Here is a 13,453-nt window from a genome sequence, read left to right as displayed (position 1 = left end):
TGCGGTGACGCCGAGAAGTGCTGCGGCGGGGGGAACTCACACTTTGTAGGCCAGGTCAAAGACCAAAGAGGTGATGGGGATGAAAAACAGGCCCATCCAGAAGACGCCCGAGCTGAACATCATGGTCGCCTGAAACAGAGGTCCGTGTTTGTTAGATCGCCGTGGAAATGGGGACGGGTCAACTCGAGAAAAGAGCTAAAAGGAAGGAGCCTTAAGGAGGAAACACCTGCTAGAGGAAGCATCACTTATCGTCTGTTCCATTCATTTAGCATTTAAAAGAAACACAGAATTACCCATTACAACCATCAGACCTTATTATACAATGGTATTTTTTGATATAACAAACATTTAAAAAGAAAACAGCAAAAACAAACAGTACAAGACCAGAACAAATAAGTCAAAATAAGAAATAAAGGAGAGGAGGCATCCAAAGAAACAAAGATGAAGGCAAACAAAGTCCAAAATAAAAGTCCCATTTGGTCCCTTTTTGGTCAGATTCATCCATTTTTACATGTGATTTTTTCTTTATTTTTCGTATGTTCGTTATAATGTCGTTCGAGTTTGTGTCATCCATTTATTGTGATGGTCTTTTCCCCCTGCAGCTGGAAGTATTCTAAAGGTATTTATCGTGTCCACGGCATTTTGAGGCTCAAATACAAAGTTCTGAAATTGATTGGGATGATGATGAAGACTTTATCTGATATTTAAAAAGCATTATTATGTGTTCTTCTTGCTCAAAAATATGTCCATGGTTTTTAGAGTCCAGCTGGGTGAATAAGTAAACGTCCAAGTTTTTTTTCCATCCGACAACAAAATTAAAGCACAGTTTTTCCAAGTATATGACAGTTTTCAGTTCATGAAGCCACTTTGCAAACACTGCACTGTCTTTGAACACACCATTTTGCAACTATGAGGCCCAATAACGTGCCTGATTGCATATGAGAGGAAGCTCAATGAGCATTTGGCTTAAAGTCCTTGAAGTGTCCTTGAGTAAACGCCTGACCAAAAAGAAAAAGACGTTTGTCCAGATCTTTTGAATTGAAGAGACACCTCCACAACAGATAGTTTACATTTCTCCCATATTGAAGGCCCTTTAATCTGAGTCAGCCTGAGCCAGTTATTTATGGAGCAGCTGTTGTTCCGGGTGAGAGCAGGGCTACAGATGTTTTTAGGCATTCTTCACATAATGAAGAAATATTATTGACAAAGCCTAAATAAAGCGTTGTATTGGGTAAATCAAGACCGTTCAAAGTGCTCGAGCCGCCGTGACTAAGTGATCCCATGTTTTTGTATGGGTCCCGCCTCAGGGCACAGGAAGCACCTATGAAGTGTTTAGAGCGCGGTATTGGCTTCACACAGGAAAACAACTCCACCGTGTGCTCTGCTGAGGCTTCTGTCCTCGCATTACGGGCGACTGACACGTCTGTTCAGGCACAACGCAGCGCTCGCTTCATGTTAGCGCGTGTTTTATTATGTGTGGATCGACTGGACCTTAGTTTAAATGTATTTAGATTCAACTAGCGCTCTTCTGCAGTGGTTTTGGTTTGTTATTTCACTGAGTACATGTTGCTTAAGAGCAGGGGTACTGCATATTTCACAAACCAGGAACCACACGAAATATCCCAGAAAGCGCCACAAGATGCTCAATTGTAAAACCAAATATTGTCATAATAAATTCAAGGAGAAAAGCAATAAAAAAAATGTTTATTATAGTTTATTTCCATAGTTTACAGTTAAATCTATCACATTTTGCCTTTGACTAAATGTGTTTTAAAGCGAGACACGGCAGGGGAAGAGGAAACAAAATCTTGAATTTAGTAGTTTTGTAAGTTTTTCATTTGGATATCTTTAGTGCATGATGAAACTCGATTTGACTTAAATATTGTGACAAATGCAAATATTTGAATTCAAACCTAATAAATCAGGCTTGGAATTAAACATGTTCACAGATTGTACAGAAGGGTGTGTTGAAAAGTACAAGACTGTAAACTCTGGTGTGTTTAGTTGCAATGTTGAGGCCTGATCTTTACGTCTTTGTGGGAGGAAAAAGCATTTAGAGAAAACGGCCTTTGAAGCTACAGTGTTCTATATATATAAGTCTATGGATTCAAGAGGATTAAATCTCACAGTTATAAGAGGAAATCTGAAGCTCCGTAACACTTTCGAGGTTAAATAAAAAAAAAAAAAATAAAAGCTCTTTAGGCGCAGATTGGACAGTTTTGTTGTTGTGATTTGAAAGCTTAAATGTTGCGAGAGCAAAAAGACCAGAACATTTTTTTTCTTTTTGCATTTGCGCTTTTTGCCTTGCAAAAAAGTGATGTTAAGAGTTTCTATAATATTTGTATTATTATTTCAATCCCAGCTCAGTGCCTCCACGACACCTACTTTGGACAGCCAAACTTCACACAAAATTAAGGAATTGATTGGAATTTCCACTGTTGAAGTAAGTTCTTTATACAAATGATTACGGTACATTTACAGCTTTAACAGTTCTAGGTCAAGTTTTGTGGAGATACAAGCTCTCTCACAGTAAGGACAGTTTATTCATTTTTAGCGCAATAAACCCATCCAAAATGAAAAAATAATAATAATAAAAACCTTCTTTACCTTTTGTTATAGTTTATTTAGTGGCTAAAGAGATCCACACTGTGCCTTTAAGTAGACTACTTTTACTTCCACCACTTGAATTATCACCACTTTTCACTCTCTTGGTCATGATGCCGACTAAACATATTAGACAAGCGTTTATGGAGGAAGTATTAAAATGTTCAAGTGGCTGTGACACGGTGAGATGTCTTATTGAGGGCAAAGCCTTTTAGCATTTGGTCCATGGATGGTGTTTTCTTTGGCTCGGTGCAATGAAACAATCTGTCATCGCGTGTCAGAAACGCTCGCTGCTGCGTGTATTGTAACGTGGCCCTTGTTTAAAGTGAGGCCCCGCCAGCGTTCTTGCTGTAATCTGACACGCTCGGTAGCCGTGGCCGCGGACACACCAACGCTCCGGTCGCAGCTATCACAGGTTATCTCGTACGGGCCAATCCGCTCACTATTAGTCTGCCTACAAATCCACTTGGATGCTTGTCGAACACAGGGGCCACAGGGGCCACAGGGCATCGCAAAGGACAGGAATAGAAAGAAATGCAACAGTTAAGAGACCTCAAAACACTCTAGATAGTGAAGATAAAGATTAAGTTTTGGGATTAGGGATGTGATTTTACTCAGTTAATCAATAATTACAGTTTTTCAGGTCACAATATTATTTAAGGACTAAAATAAATCATTTTGATGTGAACATGTATGTTTTTAATGTGTTTTTTCATTCCACATTATAATGTCATACTAACATAACTAACATGACATAAGAAAGTTTAATTTCATAAAGCTGGTCCCTGACTTGAATGTAATGTATTAGATTAGAAAAGGATATTTGGTGATAGGGTGAAAAAAAAATCCAATAAATATGCCTTTAAATCCAATTTGAGAGCATTAAAGACTTCACCAATAACGTGGGAATGTTTTTCATAACCTGTGATAATGTTGATAGTTTGTATGTATGTGCATCTTTCCCCATGTGGGACAATAAAGGATTATCTTATCTTATCATCTATATGTTACATGTTGCCTCTCCCTTGGAAAAGAGGGTTTTTAATCTCAATGGCACTGGTAAAAAAAACAAAACCAAAAAAATTCACAAAGATCTTAAAGGCGGTATGGACGATTTTTCGGGGCGATTTGAGAACGCAGGCGGAAGTGCGCATGCGCACTCCCCCGTGAGGACCGATACAACACACACGTGCGTTTGTTTATTAGCGCAACGGAGCGCATCGCATCTCTCGTCTCCCGTAGATTTCTGTCCACTTCTGCGTCAGCTCGAACTGTCTTTCTCCGTCTTCATTTTGCCCCGTACACTGAGGGAACTATATTATGATAGATCCATGCGCTTAGACACATGGAAACGAGCCTGACGCGGCTGCAGGTGAGCGATAGGTGCGTTTTATGATCGATACGTGGCAGGACAAATGATTTATCCACGCCACGAGGAAATATGATAAAAAATTTGCTGAAAAAAAATTGTCCATACCACCTTTAATGTTTCTTTGCACAACAATCATAAAACTAACACTTGATATGATTCAATCAATCAAATCAATCAAATTTATTTATAGAGCACAATTCGTACGAAGCGCAATTCAAAGTACTTACAGATTGAACATATAAAAAGTCCAGAGAGGTGCATTTGCCAAAACAATGTTAAAAGTCATGGAACAATCCAATAAACTTCTGGGTCACTAGTAGTATTTCATATATGTATTTATCACACTGTAGTATCAGTGAGTTTAACATAAAGCTCAGTAAAAATACCATAATGTGTGATGACAGATCCTGATCTCTGGAGGTGAGAATTCCATGGGATTATTTGACCCTTTAATTGTCAAAATGCAGCTTTAATTGACCTGGTTTGTTGTTAACATCTGTCAGTTTTGATTTCACGTGGATTGGCCTGTAATTACAAAGTCAGCACAAAAGAACTAAGGTTATATCGTTCATTAACAAAGTGGTGACCTTATTCCTTCCGTATGCTTTATACCACAGGATTAATATATATAATAGTCTATAGATCAAACCCAGACAATTACTTAAAACCTTTAGATATTCTTTTTGGAGATTTCTTTCAGAACCTTCCACTTCCGTAAGTTTGGCCCGTGCGCTTCATCTTAATCATGACATATGAAATGATATCATGACCGTAGTGACTAAATTATGAATAGAGCTTTTCTCTGCTCACACGAGCCCAGAACGAATGAGACGAGGGAAAATGACGCAAGGGCAAATGTTTTTTCTTTTTTTCTTGATGATTTTGAAATAGTGCAGCCCTGGTGGAAACATTTGCTGCTTTCTGGTCATACGTCAGGTTAATTATTTTCACTTTCAGCCGGTGTATCGTGCATTTTAACGGAGACTTTCAAGACGGAGTGCGATTTTTTTTTGTTTAAATAAACTATATATGTGTGCACAATATATTAAATCAAAGTCAAACGGCTCCAATAATAAACCGTGGAAGTTCAATGTATGGAATATTGTTAAAAAACTGCAGATATAGGATAACTCGATATGTGCTATTGTAAAAACATGGACTAAACTGATTTAAATTGGTTAAAAATTCATTAAAATGCTGTTTTGTTTCATTTGTTTTCACTGCGTTTTTCTTTTTTTTTTTTTTTTTTAAATGTTCCTGTTTATGTTTTAATATCAGATGTTGCTGTCCAGTCCCAATCAACACATGTTTGTTTTCCGGCCCCTGGTCAGGCTCCGGTGTTAGCGGGCCCTGGCGATGTCTCATACCAAGGGGCCCCAGGGAGTGGCGGGGTGAGAGGGCTCCGGGAACACGGCTGTGGTTTCAGGACAACTAATAAACTTGTCTGGCTGCTGGTGAGACAGTAGTGTCCCCGAGCAGGCCGCAGTGACCCCCTGTCCCCCCCGTCCCCCCTCAAAGACACAAGACATGAGACTGAAATGTTCCACTTCAGAAACATTCATAGACTCATAGAAGTAATGAATGAAATATAACCAGACAGTGTAATTAAATAAACATGACCTAACCGTGTCCCAGATACAAGGTAAACAAATCAAGTATTATATATATATCGCCTTTACTGATATCCATTGTAATGTTCATTCTTTTTATCGTTTATTCTGTAATTTATTCTTAAATATAAAAACATTGTATGAATACCAAGTTATTTATGTTACTTCTTAGTTTTAGTTCCGCAGACAAGTGAGTGAGTCTGTTGGTGTTATGCTGGAAAAAGCGCCGTTTGTTTCTTTTTTTAATGATAAAGTTTTATTCAGGATTCAAATATAACCAGCCAAATGACCTCAGGCAAAAGGGCTGATTATCCCCAGACCAAGCGGTGAATTCATGAAAAGAATTATTCACTTCTGAAGAGCTGCTGCTTGGACTCACTTCACACTAGAACAACATGGATTAAAAACAGATCCTCCTTTAAAAAAACAAAAAAATGTTTAGGTAGTGCTGAATAGTCTATGTTTATTATTATAATTATGTACATAGGGCTATTATTTTTAATGTGTTTTTAATGTGTACCTTTTAAAATGTACAGTATAATTCAAACTGTATATTTTACATTTTAATTAGACCCTAGGAAGACTAGCAACCACTTGAAGTTAATACGGAACCAAATAAAGAATAAATATACAATCAGAAAGCAGATCCTAAAATAAGTTTGAAGGAAACTTAAAATGGACTCACTCTGGGCTGAAAACTTTAAACTACAAAAACTCTAAAGTACCAAAACCCAGCACCTGAAATGTGTGATACTGGAGGTTCTGAGCCGAATATGATGTTTGTTCATAAACTGAGAAGATCATATTGTAACTTTAAACATATTTGCATCCAGTGACTCAGAAAAAGTCAGCCAAATCATTACTTTAGGCAGTTGTAAAGATCTTTAAACTAATCTTTAATACAACTACTTTAATACAAACGACTGAATCTTAAACATTTGCATCAACCACTTTTAAGAGCTCTTTTCACATCCAAATGTTCAGGGAAAGCGTGCAGAACCCGGGCAGTCCCGCTGCACCACAAACTGTCCCGACTCAACTGTGGAGCAGGAAATGGGACGTGAAACTACAAAATCGTTCAAAAATATGGATCAAATCAATCCTCGTCCGAAGCCTTTGTAAAGTCTGAACGTTTTACCGTCAAAAAACAAATAATGAACTGGTGAAGACAGGGCCAGCACAAAAGCTCTGCGTGAGGGTGAAAGGGAAAGCGATCAGCCGTAAACAATGCAGAAGAGGGAAGTGGAAAAGTCAACACAGATCCTCAAATGAGTCGTTTTGAGTCGTAGTTTTCGCTGCAAAAACATTTAAAACTTAATAAAACGTCAAGATAAACACTCAGCACATTTGTGCGGCCAAGAGATTTACAACTTATTTATTTCCCACACTGCGACTACACAACAACTGCGCCCGTTTTATCTTCAATATTATCTATTTATGAATATTTTCGAAGCAATTTATCACATTTCAATTCGCATATCACGCTCAAATTGCAAACTGATCCAACAGAAAGACTTTCATCTGTCAAAAAGCTCAATATCTATATTTTAACAGCTTATCGTGAATTATTGCAGGGAAAACCAGTAAAAACCATGGTTCAGGAAACATTTGAAGAGTTCCGTCTGCTCCGACGTTAACGTGAATCACATAAACAAATCACATGTTTCGACTTAACTGAAATGTCCACTACAGCCGCTTTTTCCATGACGTTTCTTTGGTACGTACTGTAATGAGAACCTATAAATGCCTGGAGGCAAAAACTGCATTAAAATGAGTGTTTTGAAGACGGGTAAACAACGGCAGATCAAACGCAGCAGTGTCTTCTTGTGTTTAGAGGCGCAGACACAACTTTAACATATTTGGAAATCTAGAGAGCAAATGTTAACATCTGTTTGTAATTTCTTCCTCCATAGAAATACATCATGCTATAGCTGAATGACAACACTAAAACAACAAAAACACAATTTGTCTTCTTTACGGAATGTCAGAGACGTACATTTAATCACCATGCTTGATTTTGAATAAATTATGGCAAATTAAAGCTTAAAATTCAGGTTAAACTACTCAAAATGTTGCTTGTTTTTTCCTAGTTTCATAATTTCTGTGGAGTTTATAATTTGCTGCCTGGTTGGACATAACTAGTACAATTTACACAATAGATAAATAAATAAGAATAAATAAGAATAAAAATATGTAGCACCTTTCATTATTTTTTTTTCATTAATTCATGTTTTAACTGTCAGAAAACCTTTGTTCTTTTATTATAATTGAGTATTGATGATATAGAAAGAGGCATTCAGTTTTTCAGCACCATTTCCTGTCATTTTCAACTTTAATTGTTCAACTTTTCTTCCCAAAACGAGCTCTTAACTGATGTAAAACTAAGACAAATGTTTAATAAAGCTATTAAGAAGCCTCCAAACAAAGCTCTGATATGGACTGGCTTGTATCCACTGTGCTTTATGTTACTTTGAAACAGACCTGGACGACTGGAGGCATCGCAAAGACATCTGGATACGTTTTGGTTTTCTTGTCTGTGAAAACGAGATAGAAAACACGGCCAAGTACGAATGTTCATAACGACGGCATCTTTGCATTCTTATTCGTAAGGAACCAAGATTAATAACTAGAACATTTAAAAAAAATCTCAAATTTATCCAATCGTCCCCAGCTCTCATCATCATTAATATTCACATGCATTTATTTTTGGCCGTGTGCAGCGTTTTAGAAAGCTTGTGTGACCGCCAAAGCTCAGCCAATCATTGCTCTGGTTTGCAAAAGATAAGACATAATTATCACACAAAGTGCTGCTTTATCAAGGGGAAAAACAAAACAAAATGTACTCATTTACAATTTAACGAATTTAGGTCGAGAACTCCGATATTTGTGTACAAATATCGGAGTTCTCGACCTAAATTCTCTTATTGACATTGACTCTTGGATGAGAGTCGAAACGTCTATTTTTTCTAACTGAGTCCAGATGACTACAACTGAAGCTTTTTCTACTATGGAACACGCCTGGACGAATGAGGGATTACACCGACTCATTTACAAGAAGAAAAAAAGTCAGGTACTCCAGCTTTAAGTGCTTCACAACAAAGTCAAAATGCAAAGTAATTCCTTGCACTTTTACTTGTGCGAGAGCTAATTTAACTTCAGACGAGCCTAATGTAGCAGCTTCAACTGAACCATCTTCTTTTCACACCAGTGTCAGAAAAAAAGGTCTTATTGACTGCCCTGTGCGGCCTGCTCTTGCACCTGTCCTGTCACTAGTACAGAGGATGTTTCCCTGGTTGACACTGATGAACGCGCTCACGGAGCCAGACGCTGCTTAACGTCTGGAGATGAGTCGTGAGAGAGAGACACGAGCAGCAGCACGAGCTCTGGTGTCTGTGTGATGAGGTTCTGGCGCTTTCAGGACCAGAGAATGGGACTAAAGAGGCTGGGATTATGGATCAAAGGTCCTGGAAGGATTAGGACGTTCAACTAATTAAACGATGACAATGAATGTCAAATAGTAAACTTGAGCTATACGGCTGGAGATCATAGTGTCTCATGATCTGATGCATGTCTCACAATGTATTATGTCAATACTGTGTAAATAATACATAGTATATGATAACTATGATACATGAGTATTTGTAAAGAAATAAATGCAATTTTAAAATGTATTGTATGTTTTTGGTTGGAACAATTCTGCGGAACATCAGCAAATAAACAATGCAAAATTACATATTTGAGTTTTTTTTAAAAGAAGGGAAAAAAAGATATGATGTGGTGAATATTGTCCGTGCCACTGCCTGGTTCATTCAAACTGGAAATAGTTGTTATTTTAGTGCAGAAGTTGACTCCAAAATGGTAAATTATTCACTTCAATCAAAGTATAAATCTATTGCTTCAAATTTCATCTTTTTCTCCAAGGCACACTCGTGGAAAAAGGGCCTGAACAAAAAAATTAACAGTATATGACGTTCATAACATTAATTGCTGTAAAAAAAAATAACCTAAAAGAAAACCTGATACCTTTCCGCTTTCTTTTAATAAAGCATCTAATTAGAGGACGTTTTCTCATTAAAACATGTAATATTTAGTTTTGAACTGTTATGGCTATGGCAATACTAGATTTTCATCTCTCTAAATTCAACAATCTATTAAATCTATGCAGTCCATTTAGTCTCAATCCCTAAATATACCATTTTGTTATTTTTGTTATCAACCCCATAACATTGACTTATTATTTCTAAACGCACACATTCTTCTCCGTTCACGTCTAAATTGGCTGTAAAACAAACAGTCCGTGGGCATCGTTACGTCACGTTTCCTAAAAGCTTTGAAAGGACGAGTAAGAAAACAGACAGAAGGCCCAGCAGCTTCAAAACACTGTAAACGTCGCTGGCAGACGGGGCCGGAGTGAAAAATGCACGTCCTGATTGGGTTTGAGCCGTTCTTCAAGGGCACAGTGCGTGGCTCTGGGGCTGCTGTGCGTGTGATGCCGGCTCCAGTTTCTGAGAGATGTGTCCCCCCCGTTTGATGATGTGCTGGTATCTGAGCGGAGCCGAGCCGGGGCAGGGGCGTAAGGTTACACCCTCTACCCACAGGACACCATTACTGTCCTCGGTCAAGTGCTGCAGGCCAGGGATGAAAGCGGCATGTTTCACGCTCAGATGAGACGACGAGGGTAATGTGTAATACATACATGTGAAATAAATCCGCCTTAGAATTACATATCACCAAACACTTGAGTACAACCTGTCAAAAATATTACCTTCAACAAAGAGATCAGAAGTGGGGTTAAGAAATACTTAACATATGTATTTAATATGACTCATTAAAGATACAATAAAGTAACTAAGTGTTATATTTTGCCATTTATTCATTGCAGCTCATGTTTTTTATGATGTGGAACATTTAGAAAAAGGTTCACAGAGAATCTCATGCTTAAACGTTCTGCATCTGGTGGTGACACGTACCAGTCTGTGTGGTTACAGTAATAAGGATTAATTGTGCAAATACTGTATGTACAAGGCTCATTCATTTACTAATCATCACCAGGACAGTGTAATCTTCACCTGCTGTGCTCTTTTGTTATAAACACACAATTAGACCATTAGGAAATGACACCTGGGGTAAACTGCAGCCCATTCACGACCTGTGGGGGGCTCGAGGCGGGGCGCATGGCAACAGCAGTGGTGGAAGGTAACAAAGTACATTTTACAGTAACTACATTTGAGAAGCGTTATCCATACTTTCTACTTTCTACTTCCTACTGCGCTGGACTATTTTATACCTGCTGTAATAGCTTCGTTTTTTTAGCACGTTTATGGACACATTTTGCTCACATTTTTAGAGTTCCAAGTCCCGGCTTTGAGCAAAAAAGATGAAGCTTTATAAATTACCTTGAAAATTGCTTCCGATTACCAAAAAATAGGACAATAGGATCAAAATTTGATGCTTTAACGGTTCACAAAGCCTTTTACTTTTTAATCCTCTAGTACATTTTTTTCAGATGTATGTTAATACTTTTGCTTAAGTAGATTTTTTTATGCAATACTTTTACTCGAGTCTTTTATTGCTCCTGTATCTGTACTTCTACTATAGAGTATTTCTTCCACCACAGAAAACCAGACATCGCAACTTACATAGTTCAGAAGACAACCTTTGGAAACCTTTTTACCATTTCAACATCACAAAAGAAATTAAAGAAGCCGAGTCAATCACTTAATACAATGTACACGGGACCATAACCACTATCCACATTAAGCCTCAGTTTTGTGTCCTCCAGAGCGCGCACACCTCAAAGCCTGAGTCACCTGTGGATACTCAGAGTAGCAAAGGGCAGAGCAACACAAACACTCGCATAATTTGCCCAATTAAGTCATTTTATAACACAAGCCAGAAGTTTGACAGTTTACACACCCATCTGGCTCACCTTACAAAGCCCCACGTCAGGCAGCGCCCCCACGTCAGGCAGCGCCCCCACGTCAGGCAGCGCCCCCACGTCAGGCAGCGCCCCGCCGCCTCCCCCAGTGTCTGCCTGAGTGTACAGACTCTGGCAGCAGCAGAGGCGCTTACACCAGGAGCTTTTCTGTAGTTTAGAGCGCTGAGGTCCTGCTGTGACGGGGTGTGTGCGTGTCTGTGTGTCCCGTGCATGCCAGCGCCCGTGTTTACCTCTCCGGACATGTCGGGGGCCAGGGTGATGAGCGGCCAGAGGGAGGAGTAGATCAGGAAAAACACCACCCACAATGCAATGCTTCCCCAGATGGCAATGTGACTGAACTGTAGAGACAGGTTAGCAGCTTAGAATTCGAGCTGAACAGAAATGAATAGTTGGTATAAACACTAAATGAATTGTGGTTTATGGAATGTATGTATGAAAAATCTTATCAACAGGTTTAGAATTGACTAAAACATTTCTATAGATCTTTAGTAGCAAAACACACACTTGTTCCGATTAAAACTGCACTGCATAAAAAAGTGTCTTACCGTGGTCCAAGAGGATGTCTCCAAACCGGCTTTTAGACAAACGGTGATGACCACAAACTATAAAGAACAAATTTGAACATAAACTTTACATTCTGTAAATGTAATGAAGGATCAGAGTAGGTGTATTTCACATAGATCAGAGCTCAGCACAGACAGCTGCTGTCAACACAACTCAAGCACTTACTGTGTAAACCATGTTCCCCAAGAGGAGATAGTCTGGAGTCTGTCCACTGCCAAAAACAGTATCTGCAAAGAAAATTAAAAACAAAACTTGTGAGTTTGCTCAGGAAATGACTACAAGTTCTGCTCAGTAACTCTGGTGTGAAATGTTCCTTTAGAGACTTGTGTACAGCGGACATGAGAAGGGGGAAAGGAACGCACAGTCAGTGGAATGATAACTTGTCTTTCACAATTGTTAACACCACAATGTTTTTATAAAGTCATCAGTGTGACAGGAAAGTCGATGGCCAAATGCAAGACCAACATGAGCGGTAATAGGCGTTTCCTGAAATAATAAGGAGTATCAACATTTCACAATGCCACACGGGTTGGATCTAAAATAACAGCAGCAGGTTAGTGTCAGTAACAGAAGAAAAGCTGCTCTGCTTTACTTCCGGCTGATCACATGTGCGCGCTCACTCAGGCTGCTCTGACAGCCTGTCAGTCATACTCAAGGGGCTCGGCGCCTTTGTTTGGAGCACAGGCTTGTGTGGTCCTGCGTGTGGCCAGCAGCCCCTGGCTTCTCTGCATGGAGAGTAACATGCCTGTATGTGGTCATTTAACCTTGTGAACTCGGTTGTAAAAATGTTTGTATCGGGTGTTTTTTGCCCTCTCAATATTCAATGAAAAGTTTGTTAAGAGTCTGACACATGAATGGCAAATACCAAAAGTATTTAGCAGAGTTGCATCCTAGTGTACTATAGTATACATTCCTGCTGGTTCGACTGTGTCCTTCTATCTGGAGAACACACATGTTTGTAATAGAGGACGATGGAAGGGAGAACTAATTAAGACAGAGTATGTGAGTCTGACTGTCCTCCCTCTTCATCCCGAGCCCGGTGCGCTCTCAGGGAGCTACTTACCATGCTGGAACGCTTTAAGGGGGAACCAGAAGAGGATGACGGAGTGGAAGAGGCCGTTCAGACAATGGGCCCAGAAGACCTGCAGAAAAATGGGAAGAAAGATGGAGGGGACGGAGGCAGCAGAGGGGTGGGGGTGGAGGCGGTGGGAGAGTCCAAAAACAAGGGAGAGCGAGGAGACAGAGTGAAAAAAGGATTTGAAAAGAGTGCGAGGAGCTCCAGCCTACCCGGTGACCCCTGACCCCTCGCCTTTGTGCCAGCCCAGCGCTAGGCTAAGTGGCGGTTTTGTTGAGGCCTCCTGCCTG

General features: G+C 39.4%; 1 protein-coding gene across 10 annotated transcripts in view; it reads right to left on the bottom strand.

Annotated features, from left to right (window-relative positions):
• The window catches only part of atp8a1 (ATPase phospholipid transporting 8A1), an 89,503-nt gene that overhangs the window by 5,649 nt on the left and 70,401 nt on the right, over window positions 1-13,453 (bottom strand). For all 10 annotated transcript variants that reach the window (XR_011924682.1, XM_072436052.1, XM_072436051.1 and 7 more), the window contains 5 exons: window positions 13,152-13,230; window positions 12,254-12,315; window positions 12,070-12,126; window positions 11,755-11,862; window positions 41-129 (listed from right to left, as the gene is read on the bottom strand). Coding sequence is in view for 9 of the 10 variants with exons in the window: in XM_072436052.1 (XP_072292153.1) it covers window positions 41-129; window positions 11,755-11,862; window positions 12,070-12,126; window positions 12,254-12,315; window positions 13,152-13,230 (395 nt within the window). In the remaining variant the exon portion in view is untranslated. The remainder of the gene's footprint in view (window positions 1-40; window positions 130-11,754; window positions 11,863-12,069; window positions 12,127-12,253; window positions 12,316-13,151; window positions 13,231-13,453) is intronic.

This window comes from Eucyclogobius newberryi, unplaced genomic scaffold (assembly GCF_026437365.1).
Source record: "Eucyclogobius newberryi isolate DKJ021-1_F unplaced genomic scaffold, fEucNew1.0.hap1 SCAF_11, whole genome shotgun sequence".
Classification (NCBI taxonomy): Eukaryota; Metazoa; Chordata; class Actinopteri; order Gobiiformes; family Gobiidae; genus Eucyclogobius; species Eucyclogobius newberryi.
The sequence above is the reverse complement of the archived record's forward strand: the minus strand, read 5'-3'. Positions and strand labels throughout refer to the sequence as shown.